Genomic DNA, 19829 nt, shown 5'->3' with positions numbered 1-19829 from the left:
TAGGTTTTGTGTGCGTGTATTTCTAGAAGCTGTTATAGTAGATGTGTGCGTGTGTGTGTGTATTTCCTGCATACTTCTAAAAATAACTTTATTCTACAGGAAATATAGTGGCATGTAATGCTCTTCTTGTAGAAAAATTATATTTTTGGACACAGCTTATTTCTTCCTGTTTCTCCCTCCAATACTTCAAGCCTTTCGCCTTTGTAATCTTTCTAATTGATTTCTAATGTCTTAGATATTAAAACAGATGGACTGTTATTCATGAATACAATTTCCTTAATATTAACCATGATATAAAATTGCCATGCTGTTGTTTCAGGTTTTCAGCCTATGTAATACAAGTGCATGCTAATCATTATGTTTATTCAATAGTGGCTGTGAAACACAAGGAACACCTTACATTTCAAATCCTCTTCTCTGAAGAACACTACATTTTTTTAAAGTTTTAACATTTAGTTGACTTCAGTTCCTGCAGTAAAAGTAATAGCAGTGATTTAAATTCCTTGTTATAACTCAATTATTTTGCTACTGCAGATATCTCATTATCTTACTAAAACACACAGCAGAGATACCTAACAAGCCTAGAGGACTTTGACAAACAAAAGGCTTGGAGTCTGCAGACCTAAATATTTACATCATAAAAATGAATCATTCTGGCAGTTCTAATTTTGTAACAGCCAATTCCATATATATATGCATGTTACAGGCGCTGGGAGCTTGGGTCAAGTCCTGTATATTCCACAGTGCTGTAGGTTGATGTGAAAAGTCAATGCTTTCTGCCTAAGGAACTAGAGATTTCTTGAGCACAAGTTTGACTCACAGCTCCCCTTCCAGTTGGAAGCACTTTCTGGCTTCTTTGTGCTTTTGTAGACATTCCCATGACCTCCAGCAAAGCAACACTTGCTATTGAAGCCAAGTCACAGAGCTGGGGATACTAAACAGAAGCTTGGAAAAATCCATTTTAAAGATTTTCAAAAAGTATGATGCCATTCACTAACTTGTCCCAATGATATGATACTTGTTAACTTTTTTTTTTTGTCAAAAAGCTGTGGTGTTCTCTCTCTCTTTTTTTTTTTTATTGCCCTATTTGAATTAACAAGGAGTGTGAGATTTTGTTTTCTACGGTAAATGGCAAATAGATATGTTTATAAAATAATGCTAGCATTCCTAAATGCATTTTTGTATCTTTTAAAATATTCATTTTTTTATATTTTTGAAATGTAGAAAAACAGAGAGACAGTGCTCCCATCTGCTGGTTCACTCTCCACATTCCTCCACTAGGCCTGGCTAGACCAGGTGAGAGCCCAGAGTCCAGAATTCCATCCAGGACTCCCACTTGGTTAGGAGATGCCCGAGCAATTGAGCCATCATCCTCTGCCTCCAGGATGCACTGCTAGGAAACAGGATCGGAAGCAGGACTGCCAGCGCTTGAACCCAGCAGTATGACTAGGAATATAGACACCCCAAGGAGCAGCATAACCGTTTTTGCTAACATGTGAGTCCTACATTTCTTATTTTTAAAATGAGGAAGCAACAGTATGCATAAGGCATTCAAGCTTGGAAGGTGAACTGCTCTAAATCTATACGTGTGGGAATGACCATTTCTGAATTACATCAAACATTGTAGTCACCATGTTTCTTTGTCTTGTGCTGGGATGAGAATAGAGAAGAGTAGTAAAGGATGGGTGCCTAGAAGTCTCAGTAAAGAGGTAGAACTGCATGATTTGCTTCTGAAGTGTTTTATAGCATTGTGTTGAAGATAATGTGCCAGGAGAGGAAAAATGAAAAAAGAATCTGTAGTAGACTCAACAGTATCTTCCAGAAGTCCAGGTGCATCTGAACACCTGCATGTGATCTTAGTTGGAATACGGTCTTACTCCTACAATTAGTTAAGGATCTCAGGACAAAATCTTGTGGCATTTAGAATGCAGACTAAATATTATGAGTGTCCTTATTAAAAGAGGATAGAATATAGAAACGCAGAGCAAAAGGTGGTGGCAGGGAAGCGGGGAGTGGCACACGCGAAGACAGAGAGAGAACCTGGAGCAATGCATCCACAGTTAAGGGATGTCAAGGACAGCATTAACTAACAGTAACTAGCAGATTGACCTGGTGTGGGTTCATTCTCAGTCTCCTGCAGGCACCAGTCCGTCAATCACCTGAGTTTGAGCTTGAGATAATACAAACTCTGAGAAGAAATGTCTGCTATTTTAAGCCTGCAGTGTCTCAATGGCACCACAACTAACACAAGTGTCTTTGATAGCAAAAAGGTCACCATTTGCTGTTTTAACTTTTATTTTAAATGAATGTGTTTTCTGCACTGGGAAAGTACTAAGATTATATATACATAGGGAATCAAAATCTCTTATCTAAACAGACTCCTGTAATTACCAGAATATCTCAGAAATACTAAATAATTCACGTTAGCATTTTCTGTTGCTATAAGGGCACTATTCTTAATTTCATATTCCAATGTCTTAGCTATTACAATTAACTTCTAGGGGAAAATATCTTTTTTTTGATCCACACATGTTCTTCGGGGTCTATAAATCTTCACAAAGCTTGGACTAAATTGACCTGAGAATCTCTTCTGATCGAATATTGCCTGACATAATTCTAAAACATTTTTAGCAAGACATCTGTAATTTATCTCTCAAATGAAACTACATATTATACAAAATATCCAAATGAGCACACATTTTTTCACCTTAAGATCAATTATTTATATCTTCTTTCTATTATTTCTTAAGGAACATGCAATGGGATCTTAGCTGTTTTAGTTTCTCAGTGGTGTGGTACAATATCCTAACTTCTTAGATATCAGAGTACCTGCCAAGAAGAAATTTATCCATATTTAAAATAAGTATTATGCCTCTTGTCAATCTATTGCAGAAATACTCACATCTAAAATTTCACAGGCATAAATGGGAAGAGAAAAAGCCTAAATCCACTCTCAAATTGCATAATGTAGGCTTAACAAGAAGCTGACTTTGTATGCATGTTACAATTTAAATGAAAATTTCTGAATTGAAGGTGTAAACAAAAGGGATAAATACAGGCTTATTTTTCTTCTTCCTCAATCGCAACAACACCTTACGCATCAACTCTAAGCTTAATAGATCTCATATTATGACAGAATCAGTTTGCTCTTCTTCATCCAGCCATCTCTTTAATGAACCACTTGTCTACACTTTGCTTCCTATGTTCACAGCAGTAGCTCCATCTATTCCTGCAGTTTCCAAGTACTGTATTGCTTAAGACTAAGTCCTGCCTCTTAAAGGTGACAGAAGAGAGGCCTCCCTGCTTGCCTGCTCACTGAAGACCTACCTTCACCTGAGTTTCTCTAGGAGTATAAAATAATCAACAATCTGATGGTGACACTGGACACATGAGACATGAGGGAGAGAAGCTAGCCACACTTACTACTGAGCCCTGGGTTGGGACCTAGGGTTCATAGGGACAGTTAGGGACTTTCTGCTAGGCCTAGTAAGCCTGGCGATTCTTAAAATGCCATGGTCATCCCAGCCCATCAATACCCAATCAATGCATCATTTCTGTCTTCCCTGGTCATTTTCATTGCTCTCGCATTATTGCTTTCCTGGGCTCACACTTTTAATGGTATTAGCACTAAATCTTTGCCTCAGTAGGTTTTTTAGGTACCCCAGGTTGACATGGATGAGAGGGCTTGCAACCCTTAAAGGAAGCAGAGGTTGATGCATTTTATAAAATAAATATTTAATATTATATAAATATTTTAACTAAAATAAATCATTAAAGTAAATGTTATAAAATGCATATTGTCTGAAAACTGAGACCATCTTTCATAACGATTTGTGACCTTCTGTGAATTCTACCAATCCAGACACAAAAGTGAATTTATGCTTGTACTTATGGAAAGTATAACTACGGGAAGAGTAAGTTTTCCACCTGATTTATCACTTTTCTCATCTTTCTGCCTCCCTCCTCACTACTGGAGGTTGGGGTGGTTGGATCAAAGTGACCTTAATCTTGGAACCATTTTATTAGATGACTTTTAAAAGTTATTACTTACAAAGATCAAAGTTATCACATGTTATTGAGTCAGCAATGCTGAGAAAGTAATATGGACAAAAATTCTATGGTGCATTTATTACGTGATGATCTGGAAGGCAAATATGGAGTGAAAGCATTATAGACGATATAAAGTTTTTAAAAAAAGGTTATTCTTGTTCTGGCCAATAAATGTTACCTGCTGGGAAAGAGGAAATCAATGCTGTTTTGAAGTGACAGTATATTTTATTCCCATGGCATTTAATTCATCAAAACCTTGCAAGAGTCCACCATGCGAACACTGACCTGTGAACAGGTACCAGAGGTTGTTTGGCTCCAGCGTTTCCATTTCACCCCTGCGGGTCGTTTTTCTATGTCGAATTTTATAGCCAGTGATAAATCCATTTTGGGTCCCTGGTGGAGGAGGCAGCCAGCTTACTTTGATACTCTGTGAAATAATAAATGTAAATTAAAAACATTGGAGAAAGACAACAGGATGGGGTGACAGAAATGAGCCGAACATAACTGTGAATAATGCAGTGAAGCTGGAAGCGTTAGGGGACAGTATCTCAGAATCAAAATAATTTCTTTCTTACAATTTTGACCATGCTGATTTACTACTTTGAACAAAAATGCATGTTTCATTTCATGTAAACATTGTAATCTTCTCTTTTGTAAGTACCATTAAAATGACACAGTCGAATACTCTTAGTGGTATAATCCAATAAAAATGTAAGAACTGGACTATTTTGGATGAAATATATCAGCAAACACACAGATTTGAAAGATACACCTTGGTGGGAGGTGTGGTGAAAGCTGAAACATAAAATTTCCTTAAGACATTAATGAAAAACAAGGAAATGTGCATGAAAAAAACTCAGCCTTGGACATCATTGCTTCCTTAATAAATCCAAAGGTAGGACTCGGGCACAGGGTTGATATGGCGCATGGTTTGCAAGCCTTAAAAATCAGTTACGGTCCCACATTCCAATCTGCAGATAGCAGAGCAAATCTGCTAACGCTTACTGACTTTAAAATGGCTGAGCTAGCTGCTAATAACATTACCAGACAATGTTACAGAACACACCAGGAAAAGAATAGGAATGAGAAGAACAGTAAAAAGTTAAACGTGCTAATTGTCATTCATTTAAACATGTGAAGTGTTTATGTATTTTTCCTTCACACGAGACCCAGAATAGTGGCATCCAGGTATATACTTCTCAAGCTAAATAATCCGTTCTAGGAAATCTAAGTAATTCTCTGGAGAAGATGAAGCTTGTCCCAGGAAAGCAAGAGTTGTGCCCAATGATGAACTCTCCAACTTTGAAGCCCTCATTTAAGAATACGTAGGATAGAAGTTTAGAACAACTGTAATCTAAGAGAAAATACTCTACAAATGAATATATACACATTGGACTATTGAGATTTTTGCTAAGTCTAAGAAAAGAGTATTTGTCCAAATTAAATACTCAACAGATACATGGGAAAGTAAGTAGAAAAAAATAAATCCTAGAATGTACTACGGAACAGTATCAGCCAAAGGAGAGGTGAGAAGAAAAAAAGATTTAGTCTATAATTTCCAACATTCAATGGATGATAGATCACTGGAAAAACAAAAGATAGAAAATCAGCAAAATGAAACAACTCCAAAGAATCCCCCTCCCAAGCAAATCTTTGCATAAGTGGAAGACTTGAGGCTAAAGTCTTAAAGGGATTGAAGAGTTAAAAATAATGACAACTAGACATATACTGTCAACTACTAGAGCCTCAGCAGGGTGTGGGGACACAGTAAATGGAGGGGATCAAAAATGCCCCCAAATAGGAAAAATAAATGAAGAGAGGTTACACAACACATGATCAGGAGAAACAATAACATCGGATTTCTCAACAACTCTTCAAGTCACAAAATAGTGAAAATCAGTGCCTAGGGGGCTTCTGGTGGGATCACACTGAGCTGTGGTTTAGGGAGCCTTTCTCTGAGCACTGCCTGCAGTGCCACCCATCCAGCTCATATCCAGATTTCTGTTCACACATCCTGTGAGGCCACAGGGTATGTCTCAAGTGCTTGGGTTCGTGCCACCAACATGAAAGACACAGGTGAAATTCCAGGCTTCCTCTTACAGCCTTTAAGTTTTAGAATATTGTAAAGAAAACAAGAATTCAACAGTCATAACATTTGTATTCCACTATTCATTTTTGAAGATTTTACAGCATTTCAAAGCAATAGTGGTAGAGGTTTTCACCTTTCTACTCTTTTACAAAGGAGACATTTGAAATCTATTGTTAATGAATGATTAGTCAAAGGTCAACGCTGGAGTTTTTTCCAACTGTGGGGACTGGTGTTCTTTCCATAATTTCACACTGTAAGTAATCATGGGGCCTCACCTAAAACCCCCTACCAAATGTTCTTGAGAAGAATAAAATTGAATTTAAATAATTATATTAGGCTACATTCAGTAAGTCGTCTCATACATTGCCCTTGGAAAACCAAGGTTATTTTCTAAGGGCTGCAGGCTTGTTTTTATACCTCACAATTAAATTCAGGCCCTGACATCTGGCCTCGTGGTTGGGATGCTAATCGAAATGGCCATCTCCCATATTGGAGTGTATGGTTTCCACACTCTTCTTTTATTCCAGTTTCCTGTTAATGAAGTCCCTGCGGGCAATAGTAATGGTCGAAGTAACTGGGATCTTGCTACCAAATGGGAGAATGGTGTCAAGTTGCTGTGTCCAAGCCTCACTTCCTGCCATCACAGGCTTCTGCAGAATGAAGCAGAAGATGGAAGTCTGTTGATTGTCTTTCTATGTGTTCCAGTTCTTTCTTACAAAAATAAATTTAAACATTTAAAAATCAAATTCAAACACAAAACAGTAACACCAATTCAAATGTTAAACCTTGCACTAAGAATTATACACTGTTGATTTCCATATAGAGTTTTGCTCTGGCTTTGCTTAGTGGACTCTTCAAGATTCCCTAAATCTCAATGTACACATTGGAAAAGGAGAAAATGTGTGTAGTGTGTCTAACAAATAATCGTATATTACTTGATAAGCTTGGAAAATCTAATTATTCTAACACATGAGTAATACTGAGGTTTTAAAAGATAATAACTTTATCACAGGGGAGGATTTACGGTGATTACATAAATTATTCTAACATTGCCAATACCCTAATATCAATGCCAAACAGCAATTAACTAATAGAATCAGTTATACACGCCACACCCCTGGAGGTGAATCCTCTCAATGGTTATTATTCATCTCTGGATGTGATATTATCATTTTTATTCATCCTCATCTGTGGGTAGCAGCTAAGTTGATTAGTGTCTTTTAAGCTTTTTCATTGATTTCCAGCAAGTGCAGAACATTGCAAAGATTGGTATTTCAATTCCTTCTTAGCTTCTTTTTTGCAGATGAAATGGCTGTACGCCTCAGATCGTGGTACTTGGGGAAGTTCAGTGAAAGAAGTCAGTCACTTTTTTAGCTTAATACAATAATGTGTCTTACTTTTTATATGAGACTCAGTCTGCAACTGCTCAGTAGTTCTGACCTCATTTTTCATTCCCCACAAGCCACCTAAAGCTGTCATTGTTATGAGAACATTCTTTTAAAACAACATGGCTTCCATGGGTAAGTCTGGCAATGAATTTTTATTAAAAGTACTTAACACCTGACCTTTGACCTTTCAAAAATCAATTCTAGTAGGTGAGACTTGACTTTTGATCCTCATATTACTTCGAGAGAAAAATTAATCTCCTGTTATAGAGTTCTATCTTGAAAAGAGAATTAATTTCACATTTTTTTTTAAAAGTTTTGGGCAAAAGAACTGCAAAATTCAGCTGCCTCTAATCCTTCCATGCCCCTTTTATCACCACAAAAATGATTTATTTTCCAAGTAACCCTGGTGGAAAGCAGTGAAGTTTAGTGATTTAAAAGAAAGGGTCTACTTGTGCACTTTTCCCAACTGCCCTGCACAGTGCTATCCAGTTCAGGGATGTGGTATTATCCGCCCATGGTCGTCGCAATCCACTGCTTTATCTACCCTGTTGATGCATGTGAGTGGTGTGAAACCAAACCATCACCCATTATTTTTCTCAATACCTATGTTTAGTAAACTTCTCTGTATAACTCCACATATTTCACAGCACACTGTCATTTTGCCTTATTCTGAGTGAATTTTAGGTAGAACTTGGCAGCATTCATAAATGTTTTCAATGTGACACATTTCAAATTAAAAAAAAAAAAGCATACTACTTCCAGATAAAGTTTGAATTAAATATGTGGGCAATAATAAAATGATGACTATATACCAATGCAGCAATACTTAATTTTAAATAGAATTTTATGAACTTATCTTAAATTCAGGCAAGCAACACCACTTTATTTAAAAAGTGAACACTAACCTTCTGTGATCTTCTCTAATGACTTTGAAATAACAATTATTTCCTCATCAATATATTTCTTCAGTTGTCAAATTGTCTCTCTTATCTCTGCTTTCGTAGTTCCCAGTCTATATATGAGGGGCCAGTGGAATGCTTACTTAGAGATCAAGCACTAAATTTACTTAGTCTGAGAAACTCCTGTCCCTGATTATGCAGTTAGCTAAATCAACCTGGGACACTTCCTAAACTTGCTCAATGTCAAACTAAACACTGCACATTTACTTGCTCTTAGTTTTTATTCTAATAACTGGATCTCTACGGCAAGGACACTGTCTTGCTTCTTGGCTTGTTCCACCAATACATGCTAGACTGAGTTCTTTAGCAGTTGATGCCTCTTTTGTGAATCTATCCAAGGAAGAAAAAGACTTCCATTGCAGCATACCGGCCTGTCAAAAATAGCTATAATACAATACAAGCTTAATACAAGCTTTAGCACTCTGAAGCTCCAAAACTTAATGACCTGGTGTTCCACCATCTGAAAGATTTATTCAGTCGTGTCTCCAACTACTATGCATGATTGTTCAACCATATGGCTTCTCTGGAAACTGTGACTAGCTCTTCTTATGGCACATCCCGACTCACTGTACTCATTCCTGACCCTGGACTGGATCTCCACACACATTCATTCCACAGCCAGGCCTTTTAAAGGTACAAGAAAAAAGAAAGACACACCTTAGGCTTCAAAGAAGTCATTCCTATGTTCCATTTACTGAAGGGTCAAATTTTGTGTTTTCTAGTGAAAACAAACTGAGCTGCATTTAGATATACCTTAAGACAATGACATGCCATCACCTTTAGTTGCTCCTTTAACCAACATCAGAGAACACACCCTTCACAATCACGGGGCAAAGTTACAAAAAGCACATCTTCTTGCTCACTTTGTTTTAGTGACAAAGGAGATCTGCACAGGTTCCCCAATTTTCTTTGTGGTAACCCCGGCTATCACTGCTCTCAAACACACAAAACAACCAACACAAACTGATAACTGGGCAGTGTAGTAGCTAATATTTTGCATACTTGCAAAGCCATATTTTAAAGTTCTTTCTTGAGTTAAAGATGAAACTTAAAAGGAGAGTGGATAGCAACAGAGGCCTGCCCACATTCAACTCTTGTCCCACACACGCAGGCCCCTTCTATATAAGATACATGAGTGATCTCATTTAGAGTTAGCTGACAAGCAGAGCTGGTGGGTAGAACAAAAAAAGAGTTATTTGACAATATTAAATAAAGTTAAAATCCTAGACAGAGTTGCCTGGAAAGAATCCTGGGGTCTTCCTAATTCACACACCTGGCCATAGCTAGTATAAAGTTTGGCACTGTTTAAAGAAAAAAACAACAGCAACGTGTTTGGCAGAAATATTCAACAAATATTAATAAGATAGGAAAGAAGGAGGCATACATCCAGCTTGCTTTTTTTCATCACTTTGCTAAGTGATGTAGGATTCCTTCATATAACTAGCAATTGCAGATCACCTGATCATGCTTGTCCCCAACTTCACTGCTGAGTAGTAACTCTAAGCACAGGCTCACAAAATGGAAAAGAGCAAACTGTAGTTTATCCTCATATTCGCTATTTTATGATTTTCTTATTAATATTAGTGCTTTTTGTTTTGTTTTATATATATATATTATATATATATATATTAGTGTTTATATTTGCTTTTCAATCACAAAACAAAGGATTCCGAAAGTAAAATGAACAAAAGCAAGGTACCTTAGCTGACCATGATTGGGTTTTTCAACCAAAATAAATAGATGCTTCACACTAAGTCTACATTGCTTTCATAAACAGTACGATCAACATGATTAGCATTCAAATGCTGGTGAGACAAACTCCTGCCATTCAAGCTCCCCTGCAGTGCAAGGAGCTTACAGGTGGTTTATTTAAGGCAGATTGTGCCACACTTCACTGAGGATCCTGGAGCCATGCTGCTTTCTCTACTGGTAACCACCTCCTGTTGGAATCAGCCTTGACATCTACAATCATAAATGGGTTTCCTTATGGGAAGAAAAAAATGAAAAACAGATACTCTTTTCAAAAACGTTGGCTTTTTTGAGTGAATAAAGAAGTGAAATTAGCCCAAAACCCTTGAGTTATGTAATAAACCCCAAATATAGAGTCCAACCTAAAGTAAAAGTTATGAGGCAAATAACAGAAAAAATTAAAGTAGCATTTTTGGGCACCTAGCACATTCCTTGTGAGAGCCTGTGCAATAAAACAGCATTTTTGATCACACGATAATTTCACAGACGTAGTCGAGAAGTCAGTCCCATTTTCTTCTAGGCCCTAGGGAATGAGAACTCAATCTCGAAGAGGCATTCACGTTTTGACAAAATTCCGTTACAATAAAGCAATTCTGCTGTTCCCTAGAGTTTAGGATAAACAGATCCTATAGGTAATACATTTCAAATTTTGCCAGTATCAACAGACCTTATTCTCAAGTGCCTAAATCATTCCCTTATAAGAAGTTAGATGCTTAGGGATGCTCATTATTTCTGAGATCACTTAGGGTCTATTCCCAGTCTATTCATTTCTACTAAAGAAAGATCCTAGAAGCAGCATAAAAGTACTGATCCAGAAACCAGAGCAAAGAAAATGTCATAGCAGAAATACATCAGGGGAGGGAGAGAGAGAGAGAGAGAAAGAGAGAGAAAGACAGAGAGAGAATCTCTGCCATTATATATATAATATATATTATTGACATTATATATATGTATATATGTGTGTATGTGTGTGCTTGCTCACAATGAAATAGACTAACATATAATTTAAGGCAGAAAATGCATTGTCTATTTTCTATTTCCTTTTTTAACATAGAAATCAGGATGCCTTCTGAGCAGTAACATCGCTAATCCAACAGGAATAATTAACTTCCTCATATATTTTAGCATACTGAGATGAAGAGAAAAGGGTGTCCACTGCTGCCTCATGGCATCCGAAAACCCCCTTTCTTCTGAGTGCTTTTATGAAAAACAACCACTAAGAATCCAAGATATTGTAATAATATTCTCATCCTAAAAATGATCACGGTACACTAACTTGGGCCATGAAAAAGGACACATAGTTCATAGGCTGTAGAATTTTTTTTTAATCAGAGGATAAAAATCTTATGATAGCTTATACAATCTCTTTACTCGCAAAATTTTTTTTAAAGTCATAATGCCATAATCTTTAAAAGAACTGTCATAAAATGATTCGTGAATTACGTTTGGGGAAGAATACTTGCAGCTGAGGCTCACCCAGTAGAGAACGATGCTCGTTTTCATGGACAAAACCACATAGGCATGGCCAGTAGTCAGAGTTGAGCACAGATAGCCAGCTAAACATCACCAAAGGTAATAAGAGCCTACCTTGGAACGATTTCCTTTTCAAAACAACAGAAGTGGCTATTTAGCAGAGGCAGATCTTCAAGAAAACTGTCAAATCAGGCCCTAACTAATTAATCTCTGAAACTAGGGCTTTCAATCTTACAACAGCCATCTCAAAGACATGACTTACCATGTAATTACATGGGACATTACAATGCATTTATGAGGTCATTTGTTACAATATACAGTAATTACAGGGTACTTACATAGCTATTTAAGCCTTGAAAAATGAAGTGAGACTAAATATTTTTAATTGTGCTGGAGAAAAAAGGGAAAATATTGAGTTCTTAATGTCAGGTAAGATTAGAGGTCAGATTCGCATAACTCATATTAACAGCTGGTTGCTTTTGGAACCACAAGTATTTTTGGTGCTTTCCTAATGGACATGACAAGTTGATTCATTTTGACAAATACTTGTAAGGATAAGGAAAATGAAATTGTTCCTCCCAATTGGAATCTTCAGGTAGTGACAGAACACAGGTTAACAGCACAGTGGACCTCAAAGCCATAACTGTCCAGGTATCAAGGGTTGCTAGAATTAAAACGGCGCCACAATCAATGTTTCAGACATGGCAGGATGTGCATCTATACAGGATAAGAAAATGTCTGCTTGCTCTTCACTTCCATTCATTCGAATAAGAATGGTATTTTTTCACGTTGTCAGAGCTCCTTTCTTCATTTCTGCACCCGTTGTCATTTTCTAAAGAGGATGCACTGAGCAAAGTGTGTAAGGCTGGGTTCCCTGGCCCCCTCCCCAGGTTTCTTCCTTTCTTCTGGGTTATAGTTGTCAATCCTAACAACTTCCTTGTGAGATGTTGGTACATGGCACAAGAGGTCTCTGGGCTTGCTGTGTACCACAAGAAAACCCACTGATTTTCACATTACATTGGTAATTTGAAAGTAAATAGTACACTATCTTTTATTATTATTGACTAGTTCTTTTTGGATTAACCCCATAGCACATCTTGTCATTATTCACTTTCCTTACTTTATCAATGTATTCAATAAACAATCTGAGGGCTGGCTGTGTCCAGGCACAGCGCTAGAACCTTAACATTCACCTAAACTTTTGCTGATGAGCATGACAGATTTCCAGTCATAAATCCTTTGATGCTGATAGAATGTCTTGAGTTAAATCTGTTAAGCTAAACAAACACCGCATACTCTAGTATCCTGCTAAGAAAAAAACATCTGGCATTATGTACAGAACCTATGCTTCCTGTTAAGAATGGTCACTGACTAACAAATAACGAAGTGCAAATACTATTACCCAGGTTGGCATGTCTGCAAAGCTCCCTCCCATTCGTTAGATTCAATGAATAGAAAGTATTCAATATTTTTTCAGTTATGATGATATCGGTAAACTTTTTCTTTTGATGTTTACACCCATCTTGTGAATTTGAAAAATGACTTAAAAAAGAGAAATAAATGGCAAAGCTTTTCTTTCTTTCCTGATACATATTCTAACCATCACATTCCAATAAATACATAAACTAATTAATGTCCGTCAAGGCTGATTAGCACAGCGACTGATGCCTCCTGGCAAACAGTCCAGCAGTCTTGAAGACTGCAAACATTCCTACAGAATGGCCTAAGAATCTGCCACATCCAGATACTGAACACCACAAAACCATCTGCAGAACTTTGTCCATTAACATGCAAATAAGATAATTAAAATTCACAGGATTTCAAAGCCACTCCAGTACATTTCAATTCCCAATACCAGGTAAATCTCTATAAGCAAAGAGAGCAGTTTATTTTCCAACAAAGTTAGAGAGGCGATAGAGAGAAGAGCTGGGAGGATAACCTCCGATGTTAAAGAAGATTTTTGACAGGTAGTTTACTTTTTGAAAAAACAAATATGGTGTGTTATCAATACTTCCATCAGAATTTCAATTAGATAGTCAATGATTATGCATCTAATTGATTAGTAGTTAGCAGCACCTGTAGTTGGCTATAATCTTAATTACTAATTATATCCAGTCTGATTGCTTAGCATAATATCTGTATGAGCACCACTGGTTACAAAAAGAATGAAACAATTCCAAAATAATCACTCCATTAAACTCGCAATTAAAGCCAACTCAATAAAATTTTCCTAAATTATTCTATTTTTATCTTATATATTGTCAACGGATTTTCCTTAAATTATGCAACATGGAGAGAAGCTGCCCAGGAGTTGTTTCAATGTGACTCATTTGCCTTTTTCCTGGAAGAAGTGAGATTCAGAATATATTTGTCCCACCCAACAACCAGGCATTTAGAAAGAAGGAGTTGGTATCAATGACTAACAATAGAATTTCATTTCTGATCTGCTATCAATTATTCATATTTTAGAAATGAAGAGATTCATGGATCCTTTATCACAAATGTAACACACTAGTCAATAATGATCTTCAAAAGAGATCTTGGATTTTTTTTAGGCAAAAAATGAATCTAGATAGTTTCCAACATTTTCTTTTAAAAGAAAGAGAAAAACCAAATCTTAAATAATGAAATTTAAAGTTAGGCCATTGTACTAAAGATTTTGGCTTGTCTAAGTTCTTCATTGGGTCGGACACTGTTGCACAGTAGGTAGAGCCACTGCCTGTGACACTAGCATCCCATCTGAGTACCAGTGTATGCCCTGGCTCTTCTGTTCTCTGATACAGCTCCTGGCTAACAACCTGGGAAAATCAGTGGAAGATGGCCCAAGGGACACCCTCTTAAAAGATCCAGATGAAGCAGCGTAGGCCTGGCCCAGTGGTGATGGCAGTGCCATTTTGGGAATGAACCAGCAGCTTTAAGAACTCTGTCTCTGCCTCTCTGTATATGAAACTTTCAACTAAAAAACAAACCTTAAATGAAATTTTTCTCTGTAATACCTTTGCAACCTTTGCAACATTAAGAAGGGTATGAAACTACTTCAATACCACTAGAAACAATTTTAAAAATCATAAAAATAATGAAGCTGTAGAAAAATTTATGGTGAGATGGTGAGTTTATGCAGTTGCTTTAAAAAATAGTCTGGAAGTTCTTCAGAAGCTTAAAGATGGAATTAAATTCCATTAAGAAAGTCTACATCCAAAAGAATTGAAGAGATACACATGCACAAAAACGTATCCACAAATGTTTGCAGCAGTATTACTGATAATAATCCAACAGGAACTAACAGCCAAAATACCCATCATCTGAAAAATAAGCAAAATGTATTAGGCCCACTCACTGAAACGCTAGTCAGCCTTAAGAAGGAACAAGCGACAGAGAACACATAGGCTGGAGTTTCATCGATATGAAATGTACAGAATAGGCAAATCTGCAGAGAAAGTATGTAGATTAGAGATTTGGGGCGGTGTGAGAGAGGAGCTGGAGCAAAAGTCGAGCTGACTGTAAAAGGACATGATTTCTGTGCTGGGGTGGGTACAGTGTTACAGAATTAACTTCGGTGAAGGGTGTACAACTGCCAAATTGTAGGATATGTGAATTATATACAAAATGTGGAGATGTATAAAAAGAAATAATTGCACCACACAAGATACTAGTATAATGAACCGCAAAGAGGCACATTTCAAAATCTTAGTTCATTGCTACTCTTGCTATATTCTTTTTAAGCCAAGCTGTTCGCTATCTGTCTTGCTGTCCCAGTTTCTCATGTTAAAGGCAAGCCACAGGTAATCCATGCCTGTTCATTAAACCCAGGGTTTATCCTATGCATGTGTATTGCCTGAACACTATTTTTTTTTTTGCTGTAGGCTGTATGTTTCATAAGTAATACTAAAATGCTTGAATAAAAGTATTTCCCCACTTTTGAGTTTCCTAGAGATTAGTTCTAAAAGTATTCATGCTACAGCAGTTGGTTTAGTGTTGACTGAACGATTCTTTCATGTCCACTTTTTTATAGCAAATTATGTAAAGAGCATGTGGTACAGCAACTGAATATTACTGGGAAAGGCAAATGTCCAGAAGTCACTCATCAACATTTTGCACAAGCTGATTTGCATTTTATTTCTTTAGGATTAATGACTAGGGTCATTTAGTGAAAGCCTCTGAATTTTGTACCCAGTGACATTTGTTTAATTAGACATCTTTCTCACTCCCCGCACATATTCAATATCACAAGGCTTATTATTATCCGTGTAATCTTGCACTTGATCTTAGTTAAAAATAGATTCCCTATTTTCTCTTTGTTGTTTCCCACCTCAAAAACTATGAATATTTTAACGACTTGTCTGAAACTGAGGGACACAGGAAGGGTATGGAGATGTTAATATGCAGAAATGATTAAACCCTATTGTTCTGCACTTATGTAACATTCCAGAACAATAAACTCCAAACATGTGAAGTTAACTTTCTGTTTGGCTTCCTTCATTACAGTTGGCTTGTATATGAGGCAGGAAAATGCACTCTTGATGGTTTTTATATGAACTATGCAAAACATTGACTTCCTTGTCCCTGTTTAAGGTTCGATAGCCTCTCTGGGTGAAGATGTACTGAGGGTAAGACTTTTGATAACACTAAGATGATTGATTCCACTTGTCTGGGGTGTCAAGGTAACGGAGTAATAGAAAGAGAATATGCTGGAAGACAACAGGCTTGGATTTCGATCTCACTCTGTGAGATGCTCCTTAATTTATGATAGGTTTATGTCCAGATAAACCACTATAAATTAAAAATAGCATAAACTAAAAGTGCATTGAATATATGTGAACTAACATACATCATAGCTTCACGTCCAAAGACACTATGTTGGCTCAGTTGTTTCTCCTCATTACCATGGAGCATCACTTGGGCTCATGGCCACTGAACCTTACTCTAAGAAGGGACTGTACCACATGGTACCAGCAAAAAAAGAGGCAAATTCAGAAGCTCAAGTATGCTATTGAATGCATCCTTTCCACACATGATAAATAACTCTCCTTAGCAACTGGCATTGTGGTGGGCAGGCAAATCTGTCACCCAGGACACTGGCCTCCCTTAGAGGCACTGGTTCATCTTCTAGCTGTTCCTCTTTGATCCAGCACCCTACCAATGCATCCGAGAACGCAATAGAAGAGAAATCAAGTTATTGGAGCCCTTTCACCACGTGAAAGACTGGATGGAGCTTCTGGCCCCTGACTTTGGCCTGGCCCCACAATGGCCATTATAGCCACCTGGGGACTGAACTAGCATCCAGACGGTCAAACAGTCGGTCTGTCAGTCTCTCTTTATCTCTCTCCCTCTGCCCATAATCGTGACTCTATTAATAAATAAATTTTAAAAAAAGCAAACTTTAAGCCATTGTGAATGAGAACATGTGTTCTGACTTGTGAAATATCTTGTTTTTATTCTTGTACTTCAAGTGGCAACTGCAAACAAACAGAAGATATTTGGCCTAGCAGTATGCCTGTGTCCCACATTAAAATGTCTGGGTCCAATCTGTGTTTATTCAGACTCCAGCAGGCAGAAGTGATGGCTCAAGTACTTGTGTTTCTCTCACAATCCTTGATGTCTCAAATGAGCTGCTGGTTCCTGGTACGGGTCTCAGCCAATGACCACATCAGGTGTGAACCAGCTGAGCTCTCTTTATCTCTTTGCCTCACAAATAGTTAAAAAGCATCTAAAAAAACTTAAAACCCAAACAGAAACAAAAGACCAGGGAAAGCTGGTGAGTTCTACCTGTCATGATATTTATCAATGTAAAGTAATCTATAAATAGTGATTAAAACCATTTCCTTCCCTCTATGTATCTGTTTGTTCTCTCAAGATGGGTGGCTAAGAAAAATGTAAACAATTACCTCCACTATGAATGTTTTCCTTTTGATTTTACTGAGGTTGTCTAACTTCTTTTTGTTACACCATGCCTACTGGTGGACAATGTTCAGAGTTCTATTTGGAGTCTTACACTGTCCATGAGTAGTCATCAAAAATAAAACTTCCTCAGAATTCAGCTGGATTTTCAAGCAGTGTGCACTCTGGGGCACACTGATAAATTGGTTCTTGGAGAAAAATTGCCCACAGGTAGGCATGTACTTTTGTGGAGTCAGTAGCTCTACTGAAGACGATTCCAAAGTACTGATGGTTCAGCAGCTACCTTTCAAACTTCCTGAATATTTAACATTTGGCCCTCAAGAGCTACTTTCAGCCAGCACCAGAACCCATCAAAAAGTAATACGAAGTAAGTTTCTCAGAAAAAGGCCACAAATCCTGAAGTCAGAATGGGAAAAGTTTAGATTGAGCCACACATTAAAACTGATGACAAAGTTCCTGGGAACAAGACTTTTGTTGCATTTAATATTATTATTAAATTCTGTATTTCTAGCAATTAGGAAATGTTTATAGCTAGTCATCTATTTTTAATGACTTACATGTTTACTTGGAAGTTGGATTTACAGAGAGGTAAAGACAGAAGGAAAGGTGGAAGGGGGTATCTTTCCATCTGCTGGTTTACTCCCATGTGGACACAACAGCTAGGGAGGAGCCATGCTGGGGCCAGCAGCCAGGAACTTCACCCCAGTCACCTGTGTGGCGTCAGAGGCCCAAGCACCAGCTTTTTCCAAGAAATTAGCAGGGAGCTGGATAAGCAGGCCATGTAACTGGGACAAGAAGTAGCACCTAATGGAGGTGCTGGTGTTATAGGTGCCAGCTTTATTAGTTATGCCACAACACTGGGCCTGGAACTCTACAGTACTATCATAAGCCTACCCCTATTGTCCCAAGCACTTGCAAAATGAATCAAGAGAATATAACAAAACATTGAAGGACTATGAGAAACAATATTCCTTTACAGCTACCTTTAAGGATAGCACACAGTGTTATTTTTATTATATACAGCAATGGTGACATACTACATCATGATGTAATCACTTAAGCTTCCCTCCAGATAAACTGGAGTAATCCAAAATTACAGCCATCTCCTCAAACGAAGCCTAGTTAATACAAAGGAACCCATTGCATTTGGCTGATACTTCAGCTTCTTTTGAAAAATCTTACCCTCCAAAAAAAAAAAAAAAAGGTGCACACTGTTTTCTCTCTAGCATGCATTATATATATGCATAATTACATATGTAAATATTAAAGGACAAATTAATACATAATTGACATCTTAAGTTAGACCATGTGATATGATCACCAATTGATTTTTGGTCTACAAAAATATGACTCATATGGTTCAATATAATAGACTATTCTTTGTTCCTCAACTATTCCAATCTTACAGGTATCAAATTAATGAAGAGAAGCTTCAAGGACATTTTAAGTGATATTTTACATTGTAATAATATCTATAATTAGAAACCAAATTATTGGGTTTATGAGTAGTTAGAATATGATAAATGATATCTGAGATACCAACATTCACACCAGAAGAAGCCCAATTTAGAAATTCAGTTCTACTTGGGGCTTGGTGGGAACATAAGCAAAATGGGGGCTCATCAGAAAATACAGAGTGTCTGGTAAGGTCAGAGCATGCCCCATTTTCTACCCAAAAATATCTACAGAGCAATGCAAATCAGGTGGACAACCACAAGTTAGAAACAGGGAATGGACTTTGCTATGATTGTGTAGAATGGCAGTCTTCTACCACTTCCTGAGACTTTTATTCTATCCAGAAAAGAAATACCAACAACTGCAACGTCTACACAAAGGTCTCCAATGCAAACAGAAATGAGACTCTGGGCTACAATAAAGCAAATCCCGTCCAGGGTAAGAAAATAAATATCGAATATCGGAATGTGAGTGACTGTTAAAAAATGAAAATGTGAATTTACATATGAAGAGACTGTGCTTTGATAGAACCTCGATGCTGCAACTCATTCAGGAAGGAAGGAAGAAGCAGTATAACAGAAGACTTACACCACAGGCTGAAGAAACTAATCCATGTTTGAGTCATAATTTTAAAGTAAAATAGCAGCCCTTCTCAGGTGCTTGTCATTAACCATTTCTTTGCCTCACTTTCACCATCCACACAAAGGGAATAAAAATACTTAGCTTACTTGTATTGTGAAGACTTAAAGAGGCAAGGACTATGAAGCA

The 19829-nt window shown here is 37.3% G+C and overlaps 1 protein-coding gene across 1 annotated transcript in view; it reads right to left on the bottom strand.

The window, feature by feature from the left end:
* Positions 1 to 19829, bottom strand: part of DCC (DCC netrin 1 receptor) — an 891673-nt gene that overhangs the window by 157267 nt on the left and 714577 nt on the right. The window contains exon 13 of the mRNA XM_040984736.1: positions 4336 to 4477. Coding sequence (XP_040840670.1) covers positions 4336 to 4477 — 142 coding nt within the window. The remainder of the gene's footprint in view (positions 1 to 4335; positions 4478 to 19829) is intronic.

Source organism: Ochotona curzoniae, unplaced genomic scaffold, assembly GCF_017591425.1.
Source record: "Ochotona curzoniae isolate NIBS_2020 unplaced genomic scaffold, NIBS_Ocur_1.0 contig_43, whole genome shotgun sequence".
NCBI lineage: Eukaryota > Metazoa > Chordata > Mammalia > Lagomorpha > Ochotonidae > Ochotona > Ochotona curzoniae.
This window is presented reverse-complemented; position numbering and strand designations above follow the sequence as displayed.